At 35.3% G+C, this 27471-nt stretch overlaps 2 protein-coding genes across 3 annotated transcripts in view; one reads left to right on the top strand and one right to left on the bottom strand.

The window, feature by feature from the left end:
• The window catches only part of WDHD1 (WD repeat and HMG-box DNA binding protein 1), a 47558-nt gene extending 40404 nt beyond the window's left edge, over positions 1-7154 (bottom strand). For both annotated transcript variants that reach the window (XM_081048299.1, XM_081048298.1), the window contains exons 1-2: positions 7064-7154; positions 6748-6840 (exon numbers count right to left, since the gene is read on the bottom strand). In XM_081048299.1, the coding sequence (XP_080904425.1) occupies positions 6748-6824 (77 nt within the window). In that variant the 5' untranslated portion in view covers positions 6825-6840; positions 7064-7154. The remainder of the gene's footprint in view (positions 1-6747; positions 6841-7063) is intronic.
• A 229-nt stretch (positions 7155-7383) lies between these two features.
• On the top strand, positions 7384-25695 carry SOCS4 (suppressor of cytokine signaling 4). The gene is made up of 2 exons (XM_081048480.1): positions 7384-7517; positions 20591-25695. The coding sequence occupies exon 2, from the start codon at positions 20682-20684 to the stop codon at positions 22002-22004; it is 1323 nt and encodes a 440-aa protein (XP_080904606.1). The 5' UTR covers positions 7384-7517; positions 20591-20681; the 3' UTR covers positions 22005-25695.
• Positions 25696-27471: the final 1776 nt, after the last annotated feature.

Consider the following 27471-nt stretch of genomic DNA (forward strand, 5'->3'; position numbering starts at 1 on the left):
GTTCAGAAGAAAAAGATTAAGTCCCAACTGGAAAATTAGAAGGGTAGTATTTACATGGGGAAGTCAAAGGACAAGTAGGAATGGATATGCTGAGATTGGTGAAACGGGCGGTTTCACACAGATGAGACCACATGAACCAAAACATGTAGTAAAGCCCGGAGGAGTTTACCTGGAGTATACTGTCCAGGAAATTGAGACGGAAAATGTAGATTGGGGTCATTCTATTTAGGATGACCTAATACCAAACTAAGGAGCTTGGGCTCACTTCTACAGGAAACAAATAGGACCGTAAGTCTCAGTTTGCTGAGGACATGCCAGTTTTATGAAACCAGTCGGTTTGGCGTTTGTCCTGAATTTTTCACTTTAGAAAATGATTAGTATTAGTTGCATCAAAATTGGTTGGAATGGGTCTGACAGACCTCTTCCTTGCACTTCCAGTTTGTCATGATCTTACTTAGTAGTGCAATGCACGCACTGAATAGAACTTTCACTTTAACGTGTAAGTAAATCTGAAAGAGAATCAGTGATAACTCATCTCCCGCTTTTCAATCTTTTCTTGATGCAACATAACACCTCCTTTTTCCAAAGACAACAGGTGTTAACTGATAAAAACCAAAGTGAAGTGAGACATGAGCCCCTAGGGAAAGCGATTTCTTTCAGTATCCAGCAGTGATAGAAGTCTTTCATACTGGGGTCCCTACCAAATATTTGGTGTATCGGTCAGGTACACCACAGGAGATGTATAAAGTTGCAGGGGCCAGTGGGAAATTATAGTGAAATACAGTGGAATTAATGATAAATATATGCAGGAAATAATTAAGCAGTCCTTTGAAGACCTTTTATAGTGTGTACATTTTTCCTATAGTGTTTTTGTCACTGCAGGAAAAAAAAACTGCATACTAATTTTATTCTTCGCTGTATTTTTTAAATTTTGCAAAAACAAAAAGCAAATAAACAAACAAACAAAAAACCTTTCAGTAGCAATAAGCTGGAGAAAAATACATTTAGTACATGTTCAACAAAAAAATTACTAAATTTCTGCTTCTCGAGCAGTTGATAATGAAAGTACAACTTGAACAAAATGTTAGGTGACATTTACCATGGGGTTATAGTGACAACACCAACCACAGAAAAGTAAGAAAACACTGAACTCCTGAAGAAGCATCAGCATCTACTCCATAAGTTAGTAGCTATCTTGAGATGGCCTAAAAGTCATGTTTCCACAGATATATTAGATTGGTGCAAAAGTAATGGCAGTTTAAAAGGTTAAAATTTGCAAAAACCACAATTAATTGTGCACCAATCTAATATTATAGCAAGTGAATTTGCATCTTGTCAAGTTTGACTTTTCATAAAAATTCATTGCTGTCCGATAGAACTTTCTGAGATGATGGAAATGGTCTACATCTGGCTACCAAGCAATTGAAATGTGCTTAGTACAACTGAGGAAGTGAATTTTTTATTTTAATTAATTTAAATCCAAAGAGCCACACATGCTAATGGCTAATGTATTGGACACCACAGCATTAAAACAAATGACAGTTGTTCTAACTTGTGTTCATTTTTCATGCTAAGTTTTCTCATGCAAGTATGAAATGTGAAGTAACTGCCGTTAGTGTTATTTCCATTAGTAAAAGAATTTTCAAACAGTTAAATGATACTGCTTTTATATGTCATCAGAGGTTTACATAGAAAGTCACATTAATTCCAATAGTTTAGTTTTCCCTTCAGTTCACGGAAACAAAGTAAAGCTTCTGGAAGTTCATTCTGTTGAAAGTGAAACATCTGACATTATTGGGAATTCTAACTTCATTTGAAAAACTCAGTGCTAAAGATAAAATTCTTAACTTTTACAGTAATAACATACATTGTTGTAGAGCACAGCACTATAGTAAAAACAATGTTCTTACTAATTTATAAAACACAAATGTACTTGGAATTGGAATTCTAATTCATAATTGTGTCCAAATGAAGTGCAATAACGTACCAATCGAAACAGAACCCACAGCTGTCAAATTTTTAGATTTTATTTACATTCAGAATCAAGACTTTTGTAACAAATTGATGTTAAATACACAAAAAGACTTCAACACTCCAGATGCTTTCTGCTACCTATCACCAATTATATTTAAAAATTTGAGCCTTTGAAGGGTGACTTTATAAAACCCGTGTCCTTTAATAATGGTATTATTATTATTATTGCAAAAAAAATCTTCTAAATCCTAGCTGCATTTTGTTCAAAATCAGTTAGAAATCTTTCATTGAAGCATTCAACTTAAGCCTTTGAAACTTGTAGTAAAATGCAATTAATAAGAACAAAGCTTATGTCCAGAAAGACACTGAAATTTGTCCCTACTAAAGCAAAAAGAATTGGACAAATTATATATTAAAACCTGAAACAGTGAATGGTTTAATTTTCAAATTCTGTAACTGCAATTTGGAATATCTTGACTTATGGAAAGAATCTTTTGATGGAACTCTTCTTTTTATTTGTACAAATTTATGTGCTGTGCCACAATAAAATGAAATTGAGTAGGCTTAAAAACTGAAACATTCAAAGGAATCATAGAGACAATTTACTTGATGAAATTTGTCTTTAAAATATTGAAGACTTCATTATTGAAAAAGAGGACTCTGAATGCAGGTAAAAAGACAGAACATAAATATAATGAAGTGGAAATATTTATACATTTCAATTAAGATAAATTTTTAAAAATTGAGACTCTTCCATTTAGTAGAAATTGCTCTGGGCTTACTAGTTGAGAACTTAGAGAGTATTTTCTTGTTGAAAAATATTATGATCTAAAGAAAAGAATTAACTGAGTCTCACTTCAAATTTATTAACCATAAAATGCAACTCTGAAGAAGACTGTATCCAATTTTATAAGAAAAATAAAACTAAGATTATGTTGAAAAAAATATATATTTTTCAGAAAAATATCAGCAGTATCATTTTAAAGACAGGCTAAAAAAACTGATTAAAGTACATGAATATGTACTATAAATGACTACTCATGTTAGTGTTTAGATTGTATGTTTAATGTTTAGATAATCAATGTAAAGAAAAAATTTTTAATGTTTAATGTCATAAATATGCTTTTTTAAGAAAATTGTTTTGAAATAATTTTTTCAGTAAGACCATGTTTTAGATCTACCAAAACACAGTAATTTGCCAATCAACAGAAAATTTAAAAGCTGTAATTTTAATTGTAATTCTCTGGAAATCCTTCTCTCCATCCTCAAAGGTGTACCAGTTTAGATGAAAAATTAAGAAATCTACTGTAAGTTTCTGAGCATAAGGACTAATTCTATCAATTCCTTTATCCTCTTTAGGCCATAACTACAAAAAGCTAATAATTCCATAGGCATCTCTCACATTGGGATTCTTCATCCTCACCAAGCAATGTTCCTTCCTTTACCAGACCACACCTCCTCAACCTTTCCCCTGGGCCTCATGAGACTCATGCTCAGGCACCAGCAAAATCTCTACATCCTCAGCTTTTTTTCTGAACATTCCTCTGAGGACACTGCTTCCTCGTTAGCCCTCTTAAGTGATGGCTGATTTCTTTTCCACATCCCTCAGGAGCCTATAGGTGGGCCTTCCTTCATTCAGTACCACCACTTCCATTCTATTGCCACACCCTCGTAAAAAAAGAAAAGCTTAAAACTGCCATCAGACCACCTACTGATTCTTAAAGAGAAATCTTCCCTGTTCCCTAAGGATTTTTGGCACAAGGCTCATTGTTATTCTCTAACAACATTATTCCTATCATAATTCTTAGTGTTTTCAATATCCATGTAGCTGAAACCTTCTGATACTCAATCTCGCCCCTACCCCACCTCAGGCTCCCATGGTCATAGCCAAGATTTTGTCTACCAATATTGCAGCTGCTTCATGATCTCAACTTCAATCATCCTAATCATTTATCTTTTCACCTTATACCCTTAATACCCTAACTCCAACAATTTTTTAGTTCTATTAGGATGTACAATCTATTGAAACTACCTTTTCACCGTCTCTCCGTTCAAGTTCTCACATCCCTCCTAATCTGGCTTAAATTTCATAGTCTGTCATTGAAATTACTCCTTTACCTTACCTTCAAACGCCTGATCCCCTTTCACTTTGTCATACCTACCAGGCAAAACCCCAACCCTGGTTATATCCAACTCTGCCGATTGTTAAGTTTGCACTCGCAGAGCTAAAAATGGCTGGAAAAAAACATGTAACTGGGTTATATGTCTCACTTTAAATTCAGGATTACTAACCTGCAGCAGACCTTTAGTGCTGCCCAGAAATCCGACTATATTCCCTAGTTCATTCAACTTTCCCTCTACTAACCATCTTCTCATATCTATTCCTGTTTCTTCAAACCTCCACTCTCTTCCCAGTCTCAACTAATGACTTTACTTCCTATTTCACTGAGAAAATAGAAGCAAGCTACAGAAATTATCCGTGTTCTCCCCACCCCTTCTGGGTGCTCCAACCCTCCACTTATGAATTTGGCCCCGCTCCTAGCTTTGGCCAGTCTTTCCCTCTGGTGCACTATATACCAGCCCCTCCCACCCATTCAAGGACAGCACTCCAGCAAGTCTCCCTCTTTCTACTGTAACATCAACTTGTCACTCACTACTAGGTCTGCTCCCCTAATATATATGCTGTAATCTCTCTAATCTTAAAACAAAACCTTTCCTGATCCCATATTCCTATCCAACTATCCTCATTCGTTGAATGTCTTACTAACTCCAATTCTTCCCTTTCCATTCTCTTGGATCCATAGCAACAAAGTTTGCGTTCTTACCACTCCATAAAAAGCTCAAGATTACCCATAGCCTCCATATCACTAAAACTGATGAATTCTCAGTCCTCAACTTGACCCACCAGCAGCATTTGACATAGTTTATTATTTCCTCCTCAAAATGCTTACTTTGGTTTCTAGGCATCATTCTTGTAGTATTTTGATTTTCTACCTTGTTAGCACTCCTTAGTCTCCTTAATTGACCCTCCTTCCATAACTTGATCTCTAAGTATTTCGGACTGTCCCAGGGCTGAGCCCTTGAACCTTTTTCCTTAACTATATTCTCTCCCTAGGTGATTTCATTCAAATTCATAGCATTAAATATCATCTCTATATGAACAGCTCCCACATTTAGATTTCCAGTCAGGACCTCAATCCTCAATTCTAGGAGGCATCAACTAAAGAGATTCACATTTCTTCTCTGTGTTTTAGACCTGTTTATCCAGCTGTCTACACCTCTAGTTGGATACTCAAAGAAATCCTACACAAAACAATGTCCAAATGCAAATTCATAATCTTCACCCACGTTCTACCTCTGAAATATGTTCCTCTCCAAGTGTTTTGAATATCTGCAAATGGCATCATCATCTCCCCAAATATAACATCCAGAATCACAGCTGTTATCCTGGGCACCTTCCTCTCCTTCATCAATATCTGATCCATCCTGTTGATTTAACCTTTTAAATATTTCTTGAATGTATCTATTCTCCATACTCACATCTACTCTAGCCCAAGCTTCCATCACACTCAACCAGACTAATAGATACCTTCTAATAGTCTCTCTGCATCCACTCCTGCTCCCTTTCCAATTCATCCTTCATATACATCTTTTCAAAGACAAGAGACTGATCATATCTCCTCTCTGCTTCAAATCTTTAATACCTTCCTAATGCTTTTATTATAAAATCAAAGTTCTTTAATAAAGCCCAAAAGGTGTTAGATAGGATGTCCACTGCTACCTTGACAGATTCATTTCTCGCCAACCTCTGTATCACGCTGCGCCTTTTAGCACCATTAGCTTTTTTTCAGTTCTTTGAGCATACTACACTCCCTCCTCCCACTGGGCCTTTGCACATGGTGCTCCCTCTTCCTTGAATGCTGACACAACACCCCTATCTCTTTATACTTCTTAATGCCTACTCAGTCTTCAGATCTCTTTTCAAGAAACACTTTCTCAGAGAAGCCTGCCTTTCCTCTTCAAACTTCCCCTCATATAGGCTTATTATCACTTAATATTTCTAAGTGTAATTCTAAGAGTACATTTTTGTGATTAATTTGTGCTCAGTGTCAATCCAAAAAGACTTTAAAATCAATGAAGGAAAAGATTGTGCTTCGTTTGCACTATTGTAACTCTAGCCCTCGGCAGAATAGACACGCGAATATTTTTCAACGAATGAATCAATACAGCAGTGACAGTGAAAGCCCCACAATTGGACAGTGCTGCACAGGAATGGAATTTAGAAAGATAAAAGGGACCGGAAGAACCCTGGGTAAATAGCATCATTTAGGAATCAAGCAGAGGAAATAAATTAGGGGGGAAAAAAATCAGAAAGTTAAAAACAACAAAAACGAAACAGCATCATGAAAGCCAAGAGAGGATAAAATACCAGAAAGATAAAACAGGCTACTGAATTTCACAAACCTTGCGAACTAACAAAATAACTAATAATGGGAGATGCAGTGAGAAAGTGAACAAAGGGAAAATATGGGGGAAAGCCCACATCTTTCCAACGCCCCTGTGAGATTTTTACACTGGTTAACTTTTATGATTTCCTTAAACTACCATGACAGTCGGAATCAAACCTAAATCTAAGGAAAATATACGTGCCGTTTTAAACTTTATTTCTCTACATTTGTATGAGTCATTTTAGTCTCCTTATATGACATGTACTAAGAATACGTGTGCTAATAGTCACACCTGAAATGTTTTTGGTGTCTTAAAATACGTTACCTCCCGGAATCATCGAAACAGACATCTGTGTGTCCCTCCGTGTGTCCGTATCTCATCGGCTTCTGTGTGGCAGGCATCTTTTCCTTTACCTACCTGAAAACGTTTTATAAAAGCTAGTATTATTTTAAAGGAGAGGAACGCCCGGGGCTGAAGGGTAAGAACGGGGGTTCGTCTCCTCCCGGGCACGCTCTCTCGACAGCCCCTTTTCCTCCCACCCGAGTGGCACCAACAGAAAAAAGAAAGAGGGTCTGTCAGACAATAAGCAGGGAAGAGGACACGCTTCTCTTTGGCGCGAGCAGCGGGAGGAAGAACTCACCCGGGTGACCGACCCTCCGCGACTGGAGCAGGAGGCCAGCACCGGCGCAGGACCGCTTCCCGCGCTCAGGCGTGCTGGCCACACTACGCCTGCGCCGGCCCGCCCACCCCAAGCGCAGGTCCCGACCGAGGTCGCGGGCTAATGACGTCAGCTTCGCGCCGCCTGCAAGGCAAAAAAAAGCCGGTTGCTGGGAGAGGGAGAAAGAAAGGGAGGAAGCGGAACACGGAAGTGGTGGGAACGCTTGGGGAGCAGGTGGAGGCGGTGACCGCGACGTCTGAGACGAAAACCCAGCGTCGAGGGGTGGGAGCTTGCAGAAAGGCATCCGCCTTGTAGGACCTACATGAGGTGCAGGAGTGGCTGGGCCTCCTTATTCACCTCTGCGAGCACCCAGACTGATGGCGATGGTGATGGCGGCAGTTACTCGGACAGCCCCAGTTAAACTGCGCTTAGAGAGGTGAGTGGGGGAAGGGTGGTTGCTGCCTGGCTTTGCCGATCGGGGTCCGCTGCTACCTTCCAGGCTTTCCGCACAAGCAACCCTATAGAGGTCCATGAACGGGTCCAGCCCCTCCTTGGGGCCGGGCTGGAGAGTGAGATCTTTGGGCATCTTCTCTGGAGAGGAGGAAGACCCTTCTCAAGCCTTTAATCTTGGCATCCTTTGCACCCTCACCTCATTTCTATCGAGATAAAAAGGAGGGAAGACTTAATCTCGTTTTACGGCGTGTACATTAATGCTTAACCTTTGGGACTCTACTTATGTCCCTTAAGAAGAAAGTAACTTGAGGTTTCCTGTTCAGACCCCACCTCAAGTTCACTGAAGCGCGTATTTGGATCAACAAGAGGGGCTAGAACTAAACCGTACATTGTTGAGTATCTCGTTCGGTCCCTGCAATCTGTGGTTAAGGTCTTGGCCATTAAGTGTATGCTTTGCTTGTGTCTTCGTGTTCTCCATGTTGGTGGACCGGTCTCGGATGAAAACCTTCACAACGATTTGTGTGTGTGTGTGTGTGTGTGTGTGGGAGGGGGGTGGGGGTGGGGCTGGCGTCCACCACCTAGTCTCAGTCATCCCTAGTTTCGGACATTAGTGAGACGTTTTTCTGTTGTAGCGATTTCCCCACTGGTTTTCAATCTCTTGCCATTGTGAAAGGTTGCATAGTTAGAACAACCGCGGTATTGTTCTTGCCGTGCTGGCATTGTATAAAGGGTTGTTTTGCGTACTGGGGCTCCACATAGGCCTGTTAAACACTGAAGTTGGGTATAGGAATAAAGAAGAGTGAACGGCTGAAAAAGAACTCGGGATTTGTGGGGAAATAACCAAGCTATTGCTAATTTTTTACTAGAGCAAAACATATCTGAGACAGTTCTTTCTGAGGGACTTGATGTTATATGGAGATTATCCTTTTTTTAAATAGACTGATTTATATATTTTTTTTTATCCAAGTAAATATCATCGGATAGACTGTAGGGTTCAAGCTGAACTCTAATAATGTTCGTCTCTATATTGAATAAATCATGAGATTTCAGTGTCATACTATTCAGAGCTCAGCATGAGAAGAATCTGCAAATTAGAACAGGAATTTTAGCTATAAAATGCCCTAACTATATCTATAATACCGTGTGACTTTAAAATTATGAATGGTGTTCACACTTCTGTCATTTCACTCTGCCTTAGAAATCAAACCATGTGATTCATAGATTAAAGAAAATTTTCCTTTACAAATTTCACATGTATGGAAAGAGCTTGGGCCTTAGAGTTGAGCAGCCCTGGTTTTTAATTTTGACTGACAGTTACTCGTGTGACCTTGAATATGCTTCTTTACTATTTTACAGATATCTATAAAATGTAGATGATACCTACCTCCATCAAATTGCCAAAGTATATAGGAGATACTTATGGATGTATAAAACTAATTATTATTAATGTCTTGTGTTATTAACAGAGTACTTTGAGCATTTAGTGGTTTCATTTAAAATGGTTTAAGTTATCATCCAGTAAAAATTTTCAAATATTAAAAAATGTAGTCTTACTTTTGCTAGTATGTTTTCACAATTCCGTTTCTGTTTCAATCAAAGGCCTGCAAATTTTGCAAATTTTAATATCATTGGTGAGTTAGTTCATGGTCTTGTTGAGGAAAACACATTCAAATAATATGTACAAGATCATAGTGCAGTAATGAAAAGTATGTAACTTAAATGTTAGCAAATTTGTCTGGTTATTTAAGATCACACAGCTTTAAAAAAAATAACCAATGTCTGTCGCTGATATGGCTGTCAAAATTTTCCAAATGGGTTTATTTATTATTAACAGTGCATGTCTCATAGACGTGGGTAGCTGAATGAACTCACTGAAAATGATGCCAAGGTCACAGATTCAAGTGCAGTGAAGTTTAGTTAGCTTTGCTCCATTGTGACCACTCGTAGTACCCTTAGACTCACAGATGTTGTTGGTCTCAAGCACAATAGGATGAGAGAACGTGAATATATTACCATTTTACTGATGGTGGTATTATCTATATAAGTAATATCATATAATTTTATTTTATCCAAGAGGCATATCAGTATTGCCTTATAGAAGGAATTTTTAAAATACCTTTCAATAAGATAGTGTACTTAATACAAAAATCATTAATCCTGTGAAAGATAAGGTGGGAAGAGAGTGTAATAACGGAGGAGAACAGAGTATTGGAAAAATAACATTGAAAGCAGTTTAGAAATCTGAAGATTTTTTTATCTCTGAAAGTGTCCTGAAACTTAACAGCCTTTTGAATTCATTTGTGAGGTAAATAATACTTGTACATGTGTAAACCCTTAAGATATAAAAAGGAATATAGTAAAAGCCCTACTGCCAGTTACCTAGCTCCCCTGCCTAAAAACAGCCAGTATTTGAGTCTTGTGTTGTTACATTAACGCCGGATCCTTACCACAGAAGACAGACATAATCGCTGTTTTATGAATGAAAAAGCTGAGATTCAGAAAGGTTGTGATTTGTCCAAGGTCACACTCCTACCAAATGTCAGAGCTGCAAATAGAAACCAGGTCTTTTACCTTCTAATCCAACGTAGTCTTTTCACACTGCCTCTCCGAATCATAACTATTGCCATAAAACTTAGAATTTGATAAAGCATAACAGGACATAAAAGTAATTTTATTTAAGTCTAGAGTCACCTTATACTATTAGGTTGGTGCAAAAGTAATTGCGGTTTTGCAATTTTTAACCTTTTAAACCGTAATTACTTTTACATCAACCTAATAGTTTGTTGGTAAAACTTGTTTCCAAACTTAAATGTAAGCATATGTAATTATTATAAAGTAATGAAAAGAATATAATCAGTTAAAAAATGTTTTGTCTACTGTTGAAATCTACTTCCTTACTAAGTAAGCTTGCAAAACTACAAATTTTTTATAATTAAAGTTTGGTTATATACACGCATAATATTTTTAAAGAATTTAAAACTTTTTTAAAAATAAATTATATTGGAAAGTATTATGGGGCCAGTGTGTTTCTCCGGGGCCCATCAGCTCCACGTCGTTGTCCTTCAATCTGGTTGTGGAGGGCGCAGCTCAGCTCCAAGTCCAGTCGGCGTCAGGAGGCGCAGCCCACCATCCCATATGGGAATTGAACCGGCAACCCTGTTGTTCAGAGCTTGCACTCTAACCAACTGAGCCATCCGGCCGCCCAAGAATTTAAAACTTTTTTAAAAGAGCACATTTATTATCAAGAGTAATATGAAGTGCTTTGTGATATTTCAGAAATGCTAAAGCCTTTTTACCCTCAGTTTTTTGAAGTATGTTTTTGTGCAGATTTTCTAGTCTTGAATGTATCCTTTGTTTCATCTCTTTCCTTTTTAATCTTAATTTTGCCACTTTCCCACCTCTCATTTTTAGAAATTAGCTTCTACATGAAAAGTTATGAGTAGGCAGCTAGCTAATATGTATTTTCATTAAGCTCAGTGTATACTGTTTCCATACATTTTAATCCTGTCTGTAATACCATGAGGCAGTTGGCATTACCCAGATTTCACAATGGGAATACTGAAGCTAAATGAGATTTTTTTAACTCAAGTGACTAGTAAGTGTCAATGTCTTAATTTTAGCCCATGTTTGATGATTTAGCAGCTCATGCTCTTTCATGTGTACCATGTTTCATTTTTAAATATGGTATAGTGAAAAACTATAAATTGTCATTTTTTATGGATTTCTAAAACTTTAAAATTTTCTCATTAGACTAAATTGCTCTTATCGGGGGAAAAAGACTACAAAGAGACACACCAAAATGTATAAATTAATTGCCTAATTTAATTACAGTTGACCCTTGAACAACTGGGGGCTTAGGGGTCACAATCTCCCCCTCCCCCGCAAGGACGGAAATCCGCATCTAACTTTGACTCCCTAAAATCTTAACTACTAATATCCTAATGTTGATGGTAAAGCCTACTGATAACGTAATCTATTAATACATGTTTTATATGTTATATATATACTATATACTTACCATAAAGTAACCTAGAAAACAATGTTACTAAGAAAATCAGGAGGAAGAGAAAATATATTTACAGTAGTGTCATGTTTATTGGAAAATATCCACATATAAATGGATCCGTGCAGTTCAAACATGTTTGCTCAAGCATCAACTATAATTTTTCTCTCTTCTTTAAACTTCTCGATTGTTCTATATATTTTATAATGAACAATATTGTTTTTATAATTAAAAATTACAGATTACAAGGAAAAATACATCCTTACAATCCAGTTTATTCCCTGAAGTGTTAACAATAGTATATCTTAAATATTCTGGTTTCTAAAGTTCTGTTAGGGTCCTTCCACTTTTAGAAGTCCATATGCTGCCTACTCTTAGTATTCTGCTCTCTCTTCACTCTAGATTAACATCCTTCAGTTACAGGTTACTGGACATTTCTCTTTAGCTAGTATACTCAGGAAATGTACACTCATTTTAATATTAGCCCAAGTTAAATGTTTCCCCAAAATTTGTTCCACACAAAGGATTTGTGGTAAGTTAAATGTAGGGAACTATGGCTTAAGCAGGTTTGTTAACTGAAGTACCTCTTGGAACATTTTGCTAAGTATGCATTGTAATCTTTCAGAGGGAAGCATTTCCCAAACTTGTTTGACAAGGAAACTCCTATTTCTCTAGAACATGTATTAACATCTTTTAGAACTAGTGTCCACAAGACTACAGATTGGCGAACACTGGCATAAGCAAGCTATTATTAGGAAAGTAAGTGGAGAGAAGAAGGGTGCAGTAGTGCTAATGATTCTTTTTTTTTTTTTTTTTTTTTTTACATACAGTTAATACCCATGAGCCCTGGTTTGGTAGCATGACAAAAAGAGACCTTAAGCAACACGGGTTTGGACTGCACAGTTCCACTTATACGTGGATTTTTTCCGATAAATATGCTGGAAATTTTTTTTGAGATTTGTGATAATTTGAAGAAACCCACAGGTGAACTGCATAGCCTAAAAATGTTGAAAAATTAAGAAAAAGTTACGGATATCATGAATGTATATTAATCTATTTGGATAATTTACTACCATAAAATATATACAAATCTATTGTAACAAGTTAAAATTTATCAAAACTTACAAACACAGACCATACATGGCACCATACACAGTGGAGAGAAATGTACAAACCTAAAGATGCAGTATTAAGTTATAACTGCATAAAATTAGCTTTAGTATGTAGTATACTACTATAATAATTTTGTAGCCACTTCCTGTTGCTATTGAGGTAAACTTGTGTTAAAACACCATGTGACACTAGTTTCCATGTGAGTGATTCGTCTCTCCAGAAAATTGTGTATCACAGTAAAAAGTGACTTTGTGGTTCTTGCATATATTTTATCACATTTAGTGCAATACCATAAACCTTAACTTAAGTGCCTCTCGTGATCCTGGAAGTGCTCCCCAGAAGCAGAGAAAAGTCATAACATTACAAGAAAAAGTTAAATTGCTTGATAGGTACTGTAGATTGAGGTCTGCAGCTGTGGTTGCCCGTCATTTCAAGATAAATGAATCCAGTGTAAGGACCATTGTAAAAAAAAGAAAAGGAAATTCATGAAGCTGTCACTGCTGCTATACCAGTGGGCGCAAAAACCTTGCGCTTTTTTGCGAGATACCTTATTACCTCGTTTTGAAAATGCAGCTTCTGTGTGGGTGCAGGATTGCTATATGTAGGATTGCTAAGCAGGATTGCTTAGGCAGGTATGCCTAAGAAAGGCATACCTATAGATGCTAATATGATTCAAGAAAAAGCGAAGTTATTATATGGCAATTTAAAGCAAAAGGAAGGTGATGGACCTAAAGCTAGAGAATTTTCTGCCAGCAAAGAATGCTTTGATAAGTTTACGAAGAGGTTTGGCTTTAAAAATGTCAAGATAACAGGAAAAACAGCTTCTGCTGACCAAGAGGGAGCAGACAAGTTCCCAAGACACCATTAAGAACGTCATTGAGGAAAAAGGATATCTGCCTGAACAGATTTTTAATGCAGAGCTAATAGACACCACAGCAGAGGAATTAGCAGAAGACGACTTGATGGAGATGAGTGCTTCCAAACCAGTGCCAGAGGATGAGGAAGAAGACGTAGAAGAAACAGAGCCAGAAAACAAACTGACATTAGACAGAAGGGTTCCGATTATTCAAGGTGGCTTTTGACTTCTTTTACAACGTGGACCCTTCTATGGTACAGGCACTGAAACTAAAGCAAACAGTAAAAGAACAATTGGCACTTTACAGAAACATTTTAGAGAAATGAAAAGGCAAAAATATCAGACAGAAATTATAATGTGTTTTCGTAAAGTTATACCAGATGTGCCTGCGTCTCTCGCCACCCCTTCCACCTTCTCCACCTCTCCAGTTTCTGCCACCTCTGGAACAGCAAGACTGACCCCTCCTCTTCCTCTGCCTACTCAACATGAAAATGACAAGGATGAAGACCTTTATGGTGATTCACTTCCACTTAATGAACAGTAAATAATCATCATGCTGTACAGTTAATAAACTTATCTGTGTGTGTGTGTGTGTGTGTGTGTGTGTGTGTCTTGCTATGAGAATCTAATAACTACAGCAAGAACTTCGAGATTTTTTTGTGTCATTATCATCATCATCACCTATTATTCATCATGTAGAACATCATATACAAAACTTATATTGTGAAGTGGATAGCTTATTCTCACATAGGCATAGGTAAGTGATATTTAATATAAAATTAATAACGTTAGTTTGTTCACTGTTTTATAACTTTGCTTTTAAAGAATTACATTACCATGCAGTATGCCTGTCATAATTGGAGAAACATAATTGGAGAATCAGCCTATTATCACAGACAGGTGGTTTTAAAAAAATAATAATAATGTTTCCAATCTGCATTATAAATCTGACCGTAATACTGCACGCCATAAAAATTTTGTAACAATTCATCAGTGACTAGGCTAGGCTATTGTGACGCAATCGTATCAGTTACACGAGGTACCACAAAGCAATCATATTGCTGCTTGTATGTTACCAATGCATGAATCATTATACCTGTAAATAAGTATGAATTTATTTTACACGTTATCTTTTCAGTTTTGATGTCTAGTGTTAGTAATATACACATATTATGTGATATAATATAACATCTACGGTGTTTTATTATATATAATATGAGGTATAGGTACTAACAGACAATTCATCTTGTAAACATGATGTAAACTTAACAGTATAGGTAAGTACAACACAGTACTATAAATGTATTTTCCTTATGATCTTCTTAACATTTTCTTTTCTCTAGCTTACTCTGTTGTAAGAATACAGTATATAATACATATAACATACAAAATATGTATTAATTGTATGTTATCCATAAGGCTGCTAGTCAACAGTAGGCTATTAGTTAAGTTTCAGGGAATCAAAAGTTATACACAAAATCTTCAACTGCAAGGGGGGGGTTGATGCCCCTAACCCCCACATTGTTCAAGGGTCAACTGTATTTTAAAATATATACTGGAAAATGAACATGTATTGCTTTTGTGATGTGAAAAACAAATTTTTTTAGTTCTGAGATTTTTCTCATACAAACCAACCCATTTTTCATATATTTTTTTTAACAATCCAAGGAATTCATCTGTTATCTACTATCCAGAATATTCTGTTTGTGGAGCCTAAATGTTTCCACAGAATCCAACTCAAATATCAGGCTATGATCAAATAACAACTATGACCCACAGAATCCAACTCAAATGTCACAGGCTATGATCAGAGTGCTTTCAGCGAGTTTGGGGACACATGACAGGTAAACTTTGGAATCGTGGATTTGGTAAGGAAATACCAGGGCTGCATCACTACCAGAATAATTACTTATTCATGAATTCTTCATGTAGTATAGTAAAGTAGTCTTTATAGGATCAAATTTATTTTAATTTAGTATTTACATGAATTTTTGTCCTAAATGTACATTACCATGGTAGATATAGTAGTTCAATGAATAACTAATAAATACAATACGTTTCTATAGAGATCTTGATTTAAAATCACCTTCCAGGCCTTATTCAATAGAACTAACTAAATGTTATTCTTTTGTTAGTGTACAGTGGCCATGTTGGGTGTTCATTCTATTATCACTGTCATTGCAATTGGTTGTAGAACCAGGGACCAAATGACTATGGACTCTAAGAACTTGCTTTTTTGAAAAAGGCTTTTATATAAACTTGTTTTTAGACATATGCCTCTGTCTCACTAAGAAATAATATTATTTTAAAGATGTCACTGTACAGAGCAAAGTAACTTAACTGTCTTCGTAAAATATTATTGAACCAAGAGCCAAAGCAACCTTCTCCCAAGTGATTCTTCCACCCTCTTAAAAAAAAAAAAAAAAAAAAATGCTTTGCAGCTACCAAGAAAGATCTTTGATGTGTCAGCAGCTCCTTGCAATGTTTCATCTCTGATTTCCATACTACATTAAAATTGGTAGTAAAGCCATTTTATCATTTTGCATTTCCTCTCCTACCTCATTTATACAAAGTATGTATAAAATTCCAAGAATACTTGAAACTAGTAATGTTGTATGTCAGTTAATGCTCAATTTAAGAAGAAAAAAGAATTAATGATTGGCTGTTTGGAAGGATTCACATACATTCAGAACCCTACGTTTTTTTTACATTCAGATTTAACATCTATAGGCAAGACAACAGTGCACTTTTTAAAAAATTCATCTTTAGTCTTTAAACACATAACAATAAAAAATAGTTTGTTCTCACTAAAAATAATGTTATTTTTATTTAAAGCAATGTGATTGAATTTTTTAAAAAGAATTTTGGTTTAATGAAACTTCTGGAAGAGATTAGAAAATTCTTCTGTGTATTTAAATGTAAAGATGTGAGATTTAAATACATGTTTATCTTTTATAACAAAATTATGTAATAGTAAAGGAAATTCTGAATATCTTCTAAAAGCGTCTTTCCCATAGCATAAGGTTTTTTTAAGCAGTTACTTTTTCAGTAATTGTTAAGATGTTAACCTATACCATGAAGTGACCAATTTTGTTTTGCATTTATTTCTTAATATATCTGCTAAGTAGCTTCTGAGAGCCACTTGTTATCCCAGTAAAGTAAATCAAGTTTAGAACACTTGTCATTTTGTAAAAGAAAAATACATAGCTCGTCTTAAAAGTTCCAACAGCTTATTTAAGTGTTTTACCAGGTGTTTTACCGTTCTATTTTCTTTCTTATATAATGTTTGAATTTTTCTGTCATCGATAATTACCCAATTCTTTTTCCATTGCTTTCTTATCTTCTCAATTGAAGTTTCTAAAAATCAGTTCTGTTTTTTTCTTTAAGATCTTCTACCTTGGAACCTTGTGTCCTGTGTGGTTATAGGGACAAGTTGATCTCTAGGTACCCTGTTGTCCAGAAACTTCTCTTCTTCCTCAGCCCAGGAATTCCCATTTCCTCTCTCCTATGTTAAATGTTGTTTCCTGTGTTGCATCCTCTGTTTTGGATTTACACTCTAAATTTAGAAGAGCCACCATCAATATGAGGTAAAATTGTTGATCCTTTGCCCATATGAAAATTTATTTATCCTCACATTTGATTGATAGTTTGGCTGGTTATCTCTTCAAGGTTAGAAACTAGCCTTTATCTTCCAATGTTACAGTTAAGAAACCAAGTGCCATTTTATTTACAGTCCTTTGATTGTGACTTCTTTCCCTCATGAAGATTTTGCATTTTATTTTATATTTTTGGCTTGGTCACTTTATTTACTTACTTTGATTTTATTATGGTAAAAACACAACATGAGATTTACCCTCTTAACAAATTTTTAAGCATGCAATACAGTACATAGCATATAAGATAGGAAAGCTTTAGTATCTCCTCCTCATCTCTGGAGTTCTAAAATTTGAGATTAATGTAACTTGATGTGTATTTTTACCCCCACATTGTGCTGGCCCCTCAGGCGGGCTCTTTCGATATAGAGGCTTATATCCTCTCCAGTCCTTCCATTCTGGGAAATATTCTAATATAGTTTTTTTGATTATTTCTTCCCTCCATTTTGTTATTTTCTGTGAAATGTCTGTGTTGAGTCTCTAATTTTCTTACCTTTTCTGTCTAGTTAACCATTTTTTCCTAGTTCCTGTTATTTCCTCAATTCATCTCTAACTTTCCTATTGAATATTTTGTTTCTGCAGTTGTTTTTAATTTCCATAACTTTCTTATTCTGTGGTTGTCCACACCACCGCTTACTCATTCAGGTGTAATACCTTAACTTGGACGAAATCAATTTTATTTTCTGTTCTTTTCATGGTTACTATTTTCTCCAAGTTCCATATGTTTTAGTCTGTCCTTTACGTTAGAAGCTTTCTTCAAGACTGATAACCTGTGGGTATTAATTCATATTGTAGAGTGAATAAAGCACAGCAACGCTGCCTGAGAGCTGTATGTGAGTAGGTGGGGCATGTAGACTGGTAAGCTTCACTGCGTGGTTGACTGGCCTCCCAGCTTTTTATTGGAGGATTCCCAGAGAGCAGCATCTGTAGGTCTTTTCTCTTTGGCCATTATATTTCTCCAGCAAAGTACCTTCCAGTCTCCTATTAGGAGGTATAAGTCTGGGAACTGCATGGAAGAAGGGAGCAGGGAACTTTCATTCTGATTTTAGTCCCAAGCTTCTCTTCTAACCCCGCTATGTCTAGTATCCAAAATCCTGAGCCTCTCTGGTTCAGTTTCTCCAAATAAATGTCTCATCTGTGAGAGTAAGAACCGGAGGGATCTAATTGCTCTTATGCAGAGATTTTCAACCCACCTCCCCATTTTTCGCCCTGTGTTCCACCCACACTTTGTGTAGCATCTGGTGCCTCTGGGTCCTGGATTTGCCTGCTCTCACTCATCCATGTCGCCTCTGTGCCTGTGTCACCCACCTCTCCACTTCTGGGTCAGTTACTGCTCCTCCATTCATTTTCTGTTCTGATGTTTTATAACTCAGGTTATAGAAACCTGTCAGTTTCATTAAAGATGAAGTTTGTGGGGTTTTTTTCCACTTTTTCTTGTTTTGGACTGAGAGGTGGAGCAAAAAGATTTTCACTTAACCATTTTCAAAACGGATAATTATTTCTTCCATAATCAGAAAAAAACAGAAAGCTGTTTTCATTTTGAGAGGAAATCAAGTTACACTACTCATTAAGAAATTCAATAATGGGAAGCAGCAGTTATAACTAAGGAAGCATTAGAATCACTAAAAGATTTTATAGGAGACTTGATTGTGTCAGAAGGCAGAGAGAAACAGGGAAAAATTGAAGCAGGCCCTGGTCAAGATGGGAAATGTTATCAAGAATAGAGGTAGAGAGCTTAGCTGAAATATAGAAATAAAGGAATAAATGGCACTATACTAAAGTAGCAAGGAGGCCAGATGAGGGATCTCACACCCAGTGGAGTAAAATTGGTCATATAGCTAAAAAAAAAAATAATAAAATTTGATACTTTTTTAAATACTATTTTGATACCTTTTTAGTAAGTAAAAGCATCAGGTATTTCAAATCTTAGATGATAATGTTTTTCACATTGAGCTGAATTCAAAATATTGAAATTATGCAGTATTAATAAAAAATATCTGCTTGGGACTCCTTTATTATATTTTTGTCTTGAAAAATAAAGTATAAGCTCTTAGGCAATAACAAGTAGTGTCTCTTCTAATCAATGACTTCATTTTATTCTGCCTCCTTTGTTGCTTCTGCTTCTTTATTTTTGTTCATTGGAATTTAGTCAATGAACAACCAAAACATACTGTTGAGTATAATTTTGATGTACTTTAGTACATCATTATTTATAATGATGTTTCTTTCAAAATTAGATTTAAAAATATTTTTTCCTATGGCTTTTAAATAATTATGTACCAGTGAGTTCACTAAATCAAAATAATAACTGTAATCACTAGATGCTTTTCAATGTTAAGAAATGGAGTACTTTATATAGCAAGTCTGTATCTTTGGTTCACACTTTTAAGCATATGTGACAATCATATTTGCCACTACAGATGCTTGTTTCAAACATTACTGTTTTTAAAATAGATTCAAGTGGCTCTAAACATTTACTTGACAATTGGGATTGTTAATGTTCCTCAAACATAATCAGAAACTTGTAATCAGCATGTTTAGTGCACTTGATGTTCTTAGTCACAAAATTCAACTTTAATTTCAAAATATTTGAAATTATAGGCCCCTTCCCCCGATTTTAGACTTAAATCTTATTCCACCTAAGAATAATTAACTAAATTCCATCTACAGCCAGTCATTACTATTAGTCTTAATAAAACTCGGTATCTTACATTGTAAATTTTAGTATGTCTAGCCAATTTCGTAGGGAAGGCATTGCCCTGTGGAAATTTGCTTGCTCGCTTTTCAAAATTATCAATACAAGAAAGTGTGTGTAATACCAAATTTTTATCCAATTCTATATTTTCTATAAACTGCCTAGATTAATAGTGAAGTTGACCAGTTATTGAAATGAGTTGACAAAACTACGTTGGAAATGCTTGCATGGCGTTTGTGCTGTCCAGTGTGATTATTTAATAAATTATTCACAGCTTTTATAACTTAAAACTTAATATTTTCAATCAGTAGGAGTGAAAACAAGGAGAGGAAAGTGGAGGACCTCTATCGGGCGATGCCCCTCAAACACCAGCTGATGTTTCTTCTCACTGTCTCTTACAACGAATTTACTGGGCTGCTGTGAAATTTTAAAAAATAAGGGGAGAAGAGATTGCCACAGGATGTATCTCAAGACTAGGAATTATTCACATTTTGAGCATATATTTTGGCTGAGGGGGCTTGGCTTTTACCGATCTACATTGAAAATTAGCTGTGGGAAAGGAACTCTGATTCTTGACTCCATGGCATTGTGAAATTATTAGTTTATGGTTTATTTAAGTACTCTATCTTTTTCATGTACTAATTATGCTTTTTTAAATCTTGTATCTAACTGAGACTTAATATGTAAACTATACAATGTGAATGACAAATGATTAATGATTTTTTTCCCCCTTTAGGTATATCCAGGAAGTACCCAGAAGAAACTTTCTGCCAGAAAAACTGAAAAAATAGTAGTTATAACACTGGAATTTATGGCTTATTGTTAAAATGGCAGAAAATAATGAAAATAATAGTAAAAATTTAGATGTAAGGCCCAAAACTAGTCGGAGTAGAAGTGCTGACAGAAAGGACGGTTATGTGTGGAGTGGAAAGAAGTTATCTTGGTCAAAAAAGAGTGAAAGTTGTTCAGATGCTGAAACAGTGAGTTCTGTAGAGAAAACTGAAGTTCCTTTAAGGAGCCAAGAGAGAAAGCACAGCTGTTCATCCATCGAATTGGATTTAGATCATTCCTGTGGGCATAGATTTTTAGGTCGGTCTCTTAAACAGAAACTGCAAGATGCTGTGGGGCAGTGTTTTCCAATAAAGAACTGTACTAGTCGGAACTCTTCAGGGCTTCCATCTAAAAGAAAAATTCATATCAGCGAACTCATGTTAGATAAGTGTCCTTTCCCACCTCGATCCGATTTAGCCTTTAGGTGGCATTTTATTAAACGACACACTGCTCCTATAAATCCCAAATCAGATGAATTGGTAAGCACAGACTTGTCTCAGAGTGAATTGAGGGATGGTCAGCTAAGACAAAGAAGAAACGTGGAAGAAGAGATGAACTGTTTCTCACATCCCACTGTTCAGCCCTGTGTCATAACCACCAACAATGCTTCATGTAGAGGCGGTCCTATGACTGGGTCTGTGATGAACCTGGTTTCAAATAACAGTATAGAAGATAGTGACATGGATTCAGATGATGAAATTATAACACTTTGCACAAGTTCCAGGAAAAGAAACAAACCCAAATGGGAAATGGATGAAGAAATTCTGCAGTTGGAGACACCTCCTAAGTACCACACCCAGATTGATTATGTCCACTGTCTTGTACCAGACCTCCTTCAGATCAATAATAATCCATGTTACTGGGGAGTTATGGATAAATATGCAGCTGAAGCTCTACTAGAAGGAAAACCAGAGGGTACCTTTCTACTTCGAGACTCAGCACAGGAAGACTATTTATTCTCTGTTAGTTTTAGACGCTATAGTCGTTCTCTTCATGCTAGAATTGAACAGTGGAATCACAACTTTAGCTTTGACGCACATGATCCTTGTGTCTTCCATTCTCCTGACATTACTGGGCTCCTAGAACATTATAAGGACCCAAGTGCCTGTATGTTCTTTGAACCACTTTTATCCACTCCTTTAATTCGGACTTTCCCCTTTTCCCTGCAGCATATATGCAGAACAGTTATTTGTAACTGTACAACTTATGATGGCATTGATGCCCTTCCAATTCCTTCTTCCATGAAATTATATCTGAAGGAATATCACTATAAATCTAAAGTTAGAGTACTCAGGATTGATGCACCAGAACAATGCTAGGTAAAGAGTAGGAACATGAGAATTTAATCTTTTTTTTTTCTTATGCCATTTTGAATTTTTCTACCAGGGTAGTTAAGAGTCCAAAATAAACCTCTGCCCTAAACTTTGTTTCCAGATCAGTTTATTTTTCTTCTGGTACGTTAATCGTTTAAGGATACACACTAGGGATTAATTATTTAAGGTTACACACTAAGGATATTTGTGACCAGAAGTTTGGTGTTTGTTTTTACCATGTAGGGTGTATACTTAATGTTTTTTCTTCATTGTAATTTGCATATGATCCAGGGATATTTGAAATTTGGTAGGCATTGTACACACAAAGAATCTGTATTTCATACTTTCCTTTCGAAATAATCCTATGTCCCTTCCTACATACATAAAATACAGTTTTCCCATCCCCCTTTTCAGAGCTTTAAAATTCTTCAGTAAAGCTGTGTGTTGTAATTCACAATCCATACTAATGTAATTGACTTTTATAATTGACTAATAGGGATGTTAAAGATAACAAAATGGCTTAAAATCAAACTTGATGTGTTTTCATTTTAAATATTAACTCTAAAGCAGTATTGCTAAATTTGATTTTGTCAGTAAGAATCAAATGAGAACATTTTGGAGGTGAATTTATTCTACAAGTGGCGTGGTCATTTGTTATTCCTTAAATAGATCTTTCTCACATCCTGGAGGAGTTACCATCTTCAGAGCATAAATATTGTTCCTTTCTCACTGGAAGCTTTAAAAACAATGAGAATACTGTTAGTAACTAGTAGTTACTAAAGTACTAAAGTAACTATCGGGCCACTTTTCTGTATTTATTTATGAACTGTTGCTTCTACTTAGCCCATTTATAGAAACTCTGAGCCTATTATTTGGAGAGATGCCACAATTTATAAACAGACACAAATTTCCATTGGTAACCAAAGACTACCTAAGTCGTTTTTCATTATTTTAAATTGAGCGTGAATAAAGATTCAAAAAGTAAACTTAGTATTCAGAGCTTAGTATCCAGAAAGCTTAATATTGTTTTTGAGCTTCAAAGTTCAAATAATTATTCCTTCAGAATTAACATGTCTTTACTGTGGTTTCAGAAAAAGGAAAACATTTTGAGAGCTACATGGTTTATGCCATACTGAACAGTACTGGGAACCAGGTCTAATGTTTTAAATTTATTATCCTGAGAACAGAAAAGCATTTTTAGAAACATTATTATCCCAGCATAATAGGTTAAATGGAGTGATATCCTATCCATCCCCTTTTTTAAAATAATCCATGAATAATAAATTTCCTAGACAGTTGTTTCTTCTGGTGAGCTGTTTACCCCTTTGTAAATTGGCATTTTTAACATCTTAGTAATTGATTTCTTGATGCTAGTTTAGCTCTACTAGGATGCTGCTTCTACCTGGGTTGAAAGAAATTTGACTCAAATTTTCCAGTTAGAACAAATATTTCTTAAGTATCACTGCTTTTATGTTGAAGAAGCATTTCCCTTTAACACAGTTCTGCTGCTAACGTAAAGATGGCATTTTTAAATGTTAAAATAAATTTTTAGCAATTATCGCAAAATTAAACCAAGGAAATCTGTTACCATTGTCTTCTAGCATTTTTTTTCTCGGTGATCTCAAGATTGTCTTGGTTCCAATGAAGGATAGCTACTAAAATAGCACTTCTCTTAGCAATGATGAGGCTCAGGATATCGTAACACCAATGTCAGGATAATATCTCTCCTGAAGATGATATTTCCCTTTTTACAAAAGAAAAATCTCATACTACCTCATCTTTGTCGTGGCACTTTTGTAGATCACTGAGAAGCTTATCTTATTTACCAATGTAACACTTCCTAAATATTCATCTTTGGTGAAAGAAAATTAATAGTATGGTAAGACTACCCATGATTATAATTTTTTATCAGAATTTGATAATGAGATTTTCTGTTTCTGTGAAACAATTATTATTTTAAATATTTTTCTTTTAAAAATAACTTTTTAATCAGTACAGAAAACCTAAGGGATGACAAGCTAACAAATATTCTATTAAAAAGTAATTTTATAAAGAAAAATGAAGCATAATTATGTTATCTTTTATAATGGTAAAAATTAGTGTTTATATAAAAATGAAGATCTACGTAGCTTTTCATATAGTTATTCTGGTTGTGATATATTTTCTCTGGCTTATTTTTTCAACTTCAAGGTAGTGACAGCTGTTAACATTTTCAAAATACTGCCATACATACAGCCTTGAAGTAGATGGTCTAGTAAATGAGAGCAGGGAAAAGACTCATTTACTCTGAAATGGTTCGTATTTTTCGTTGGATATTTGCTACAGTGAAAAGTAATCTGAAAAGTAGAAATAGAAAGATTTGAGAAGGGAGTTGTTTACCATGAAGGAAAAAAGAAAAGAGTAATAATAAATTTTGTAAAGCATTAAGAGATTGGAATTTAGAAAAGTTAACCCTTTTTTTCTCAGTTACTTTGTGAGGACATATTTGGAAGAGCATCTGATATTCAGAAAGTTTTCAAAATGTAATTATTGGAATATATAAATCAAATTAGTTTTGAGAGGAACAATGTGGGAACATACATCTAAATATAAATTCTGGAACTCTAAGTTAGACGTTGTATTGTAAAGTCTAGAGTTAAGAAAGCACTCAGCCTGGTGGATATGTGTAGAGCTCATTGGTCAGAGAGGAGCAGACTAAAAGAAACAAGATAAAATATTAAAATTAAGAATTTAGGCATTACCTCAGGGGAGAGCCTTGACAGTGAAAGGGAACTACTTAATCACTAATAGCTACTCTGGACCAAACACTTAACTGTGCTTTGGGAATCATCCTGAACTAATCAGGAAATAAACTTGACTTTTCTGTTTCTCTCTGAAGCTTTTCAGGACATTAACCGCACTCTCCCTCCCCCCTTTTTAAGCTACAGCATCTACGTTCATACTATTAATTCCTGAAATATGCTGATGGATTTTTTTTTTAGGTTCCTTGAGCATTTTTTGTGCAAATAATCATGTGATCTTTCTATCACCATGCCACTCACTTAAATAATGCATAGAGGGAATGGTTTAATTTAAAGGAAGACCTAATAGGAAGAAGATTAAAGGAAGCTTTTAGCCTGTGGCTAGATTTATCGATTTGGTGATCAGACCTGTGTTCTTTCCTGAATTTCAGCTAATGGCAAACTGTGGTTAAAGAATGACTTTGAGTTAAAGTTTTGATTTACTATTATAAATAATATAAAGAATGCCTTACTAATTAGAAATCTTTAAAAGTAGAACAAATGTGGCAAACAGGACTCATCGTTGTACAAATTCCATTTTTATAAGAAAAACAAACCATTATCATTTATTCATAAGCCAAAGCCATTAAGAAGATAAATCAAGTTACCAGCTTCCTGTCTCTGAATTTTGGATCATTTTATAGATCAACGTAATAGAGAACATCCATCCTATGAAACAAAAACCTTGAGACCTAACTCAAATACACTCTTAGTTTTCATTTAAAATATTATTTGCCACTGTTAAGCTATTCTGAGAGTCAAATCAGTTATGTATTGTTTTGGTAGAGCAAATTTCACAGGAAAGTAGACTTAGAATAATTATAAGACATTCCTGGAGAAAACACAAGGAAAACTGTTTAAATTTAAAATACCCTATGTGTTAGGTATTAATACCCAAATGAATAAAAGATTTTAAGTCAAGCAAATTATTGTTTCTACTTTGGAAAAATTCTTTACAATTTTGGTTTTAATGTGTTTTACATTCATTTTTATTTCTAAAAAATGAACAGAAAGCACAAAGTGTTTTACTTTTTAATGGCCTACTAGAACTAAGCAACACTACAAGAGTCTGTCTATACTATTCTAATACATTAAGATATTAGACACTAAATGGAGGTAACTTTGAAATGGATTGGCTTCTAAGTTGAAATACAGATTAATGAATATAAGCCAATGGAAAGAGATTTAGGGCACATGAATCTTGTTTCAAACAAAGCCAGAGTCTGTTTTTCCTTAACTTTTTAATTAATTTTGAATAGGATACTCAATCCTAAGTTTTTCTTTGCCTTCATTCCCTAGCATATAAAAATGTAGATAATACTTGTCAGTTGACTTCTGAAGGTTAATTCTTCAGTTAAGAGATGACCCTTGGAGCATACTTGAAAATAATTTCTGTACAGCTGTTAAGTACTAATGTGATAATAGGTTTTCAGAGTATCTCCTTAGTGGACCATGCAGATTCACATTCACTTATTTTAGTCTGTAATAGGCTTTCTTGGCTGGATATGACAATAAAGATAACAGTACAATTTGAATTTATGCTTTAGACTCAGCAACCGTGTTTCCCTGAAAATAAGACCTAGCCAGACCATCCACTCTGATGCAAAGTCAGAGCGGGTGGTCTGGCTAGGTCTTATTTTCATGGAAACACGGAATTAGATGAAAGAGTTGCAATTTCCTTCAGCTCTTAAGGTTTATATAAAATAGATGTTTGCCTAAGTTATTTTAAAAATTGATTACATTTGCAGGAAGTGAAGATACAGGCATACCTCGTTTCATTGTGCTTCACTTTATTGTACTTCGCAGATATTGGGTTTTTTAGAAATTGAAAGTTTGTGGCAACCCTGTGTTGAGCAAGTCTTTTGGCACCTTTTTTCCAACAGCCATTTGTTTATTTCGTGTCTGTCACATCTTGATGATTCTCACAATATTTTAAACTTTTTCACTATATTTGTTATAGTGATCCCTGATCAGTGAGTGATCTTTGTCAAGACTCAGATGATGGTTAACATTTTTTTAGCAATAAAGTATTTTTTAATTAAGATATATACTTTTTTTAGACCTGGTGCACACTTAATAGACTACAGTATAGTGTAAAACACAACTTTTATGTGACTGGGAACCCAACAAAATATATGTGACTTGCTTTATCGCAATGTTTGCTTTGTTGCAGTGGTCTGGAACCAAACCTGCAACATCTCCGAGGTATGCCTGTAATCATTTTGCGGTGGTTATAATCAAATCTAAGCCTTCAGACTTGAGAGTGTAAAACTCAAGGAGATTTACTTAAATTGTGTTAACTTTGCTAGAATTGGATAAATTCTATATAAACCAAGTATAAACTTGATATATACTTGAATATACACAGTTTAAGAGTAACTTCACAAAGCTATTAGTACCCTTGTCAATCAGGCTTGTATGATCCACCCCTTACCCAAAAAGAAGACTGTTTCCACTTTTATTTCTAATCTTGAAGTTGAGTGTTTCTTCTTGGATGTGAATTCAAATAAATTGATCTTAATAAATTTTCATTTCTTCTTAATTAAAACTTCATACATAAAATCCAAAGGCTTTGTATTTTGTTTTAAAAACATATCCGTACCTCACACAACTTAGAATCTGAAAAAAAGTTTTAAATCTATATTATACATTTTCTAATTTATAGTACACTCCTTTCAGTTTTTAGTGTGTCA

Source organism: Rhinolophus hipposideros (assembly GCF_964194185.1).
Source record: "Rhinolophus hipposideros genome assembly, chromosome: 5".
Taxonomy (NCBI): Eukaryota; Metazoa; Chordata; class Mammalia; order Chiroptera; family Rhinolophidae; genus Rhinolophus; species Rhinolophus hipposideros.

Coding starts and splice junctions, on each gene's coding strand:
- SOCS4 (XM_081048480.1), top strand. CDS start 20,682: ATGGCAGAAAATAATGAAAATAATAGTAAAAATTTAGATGTAAGGCCC.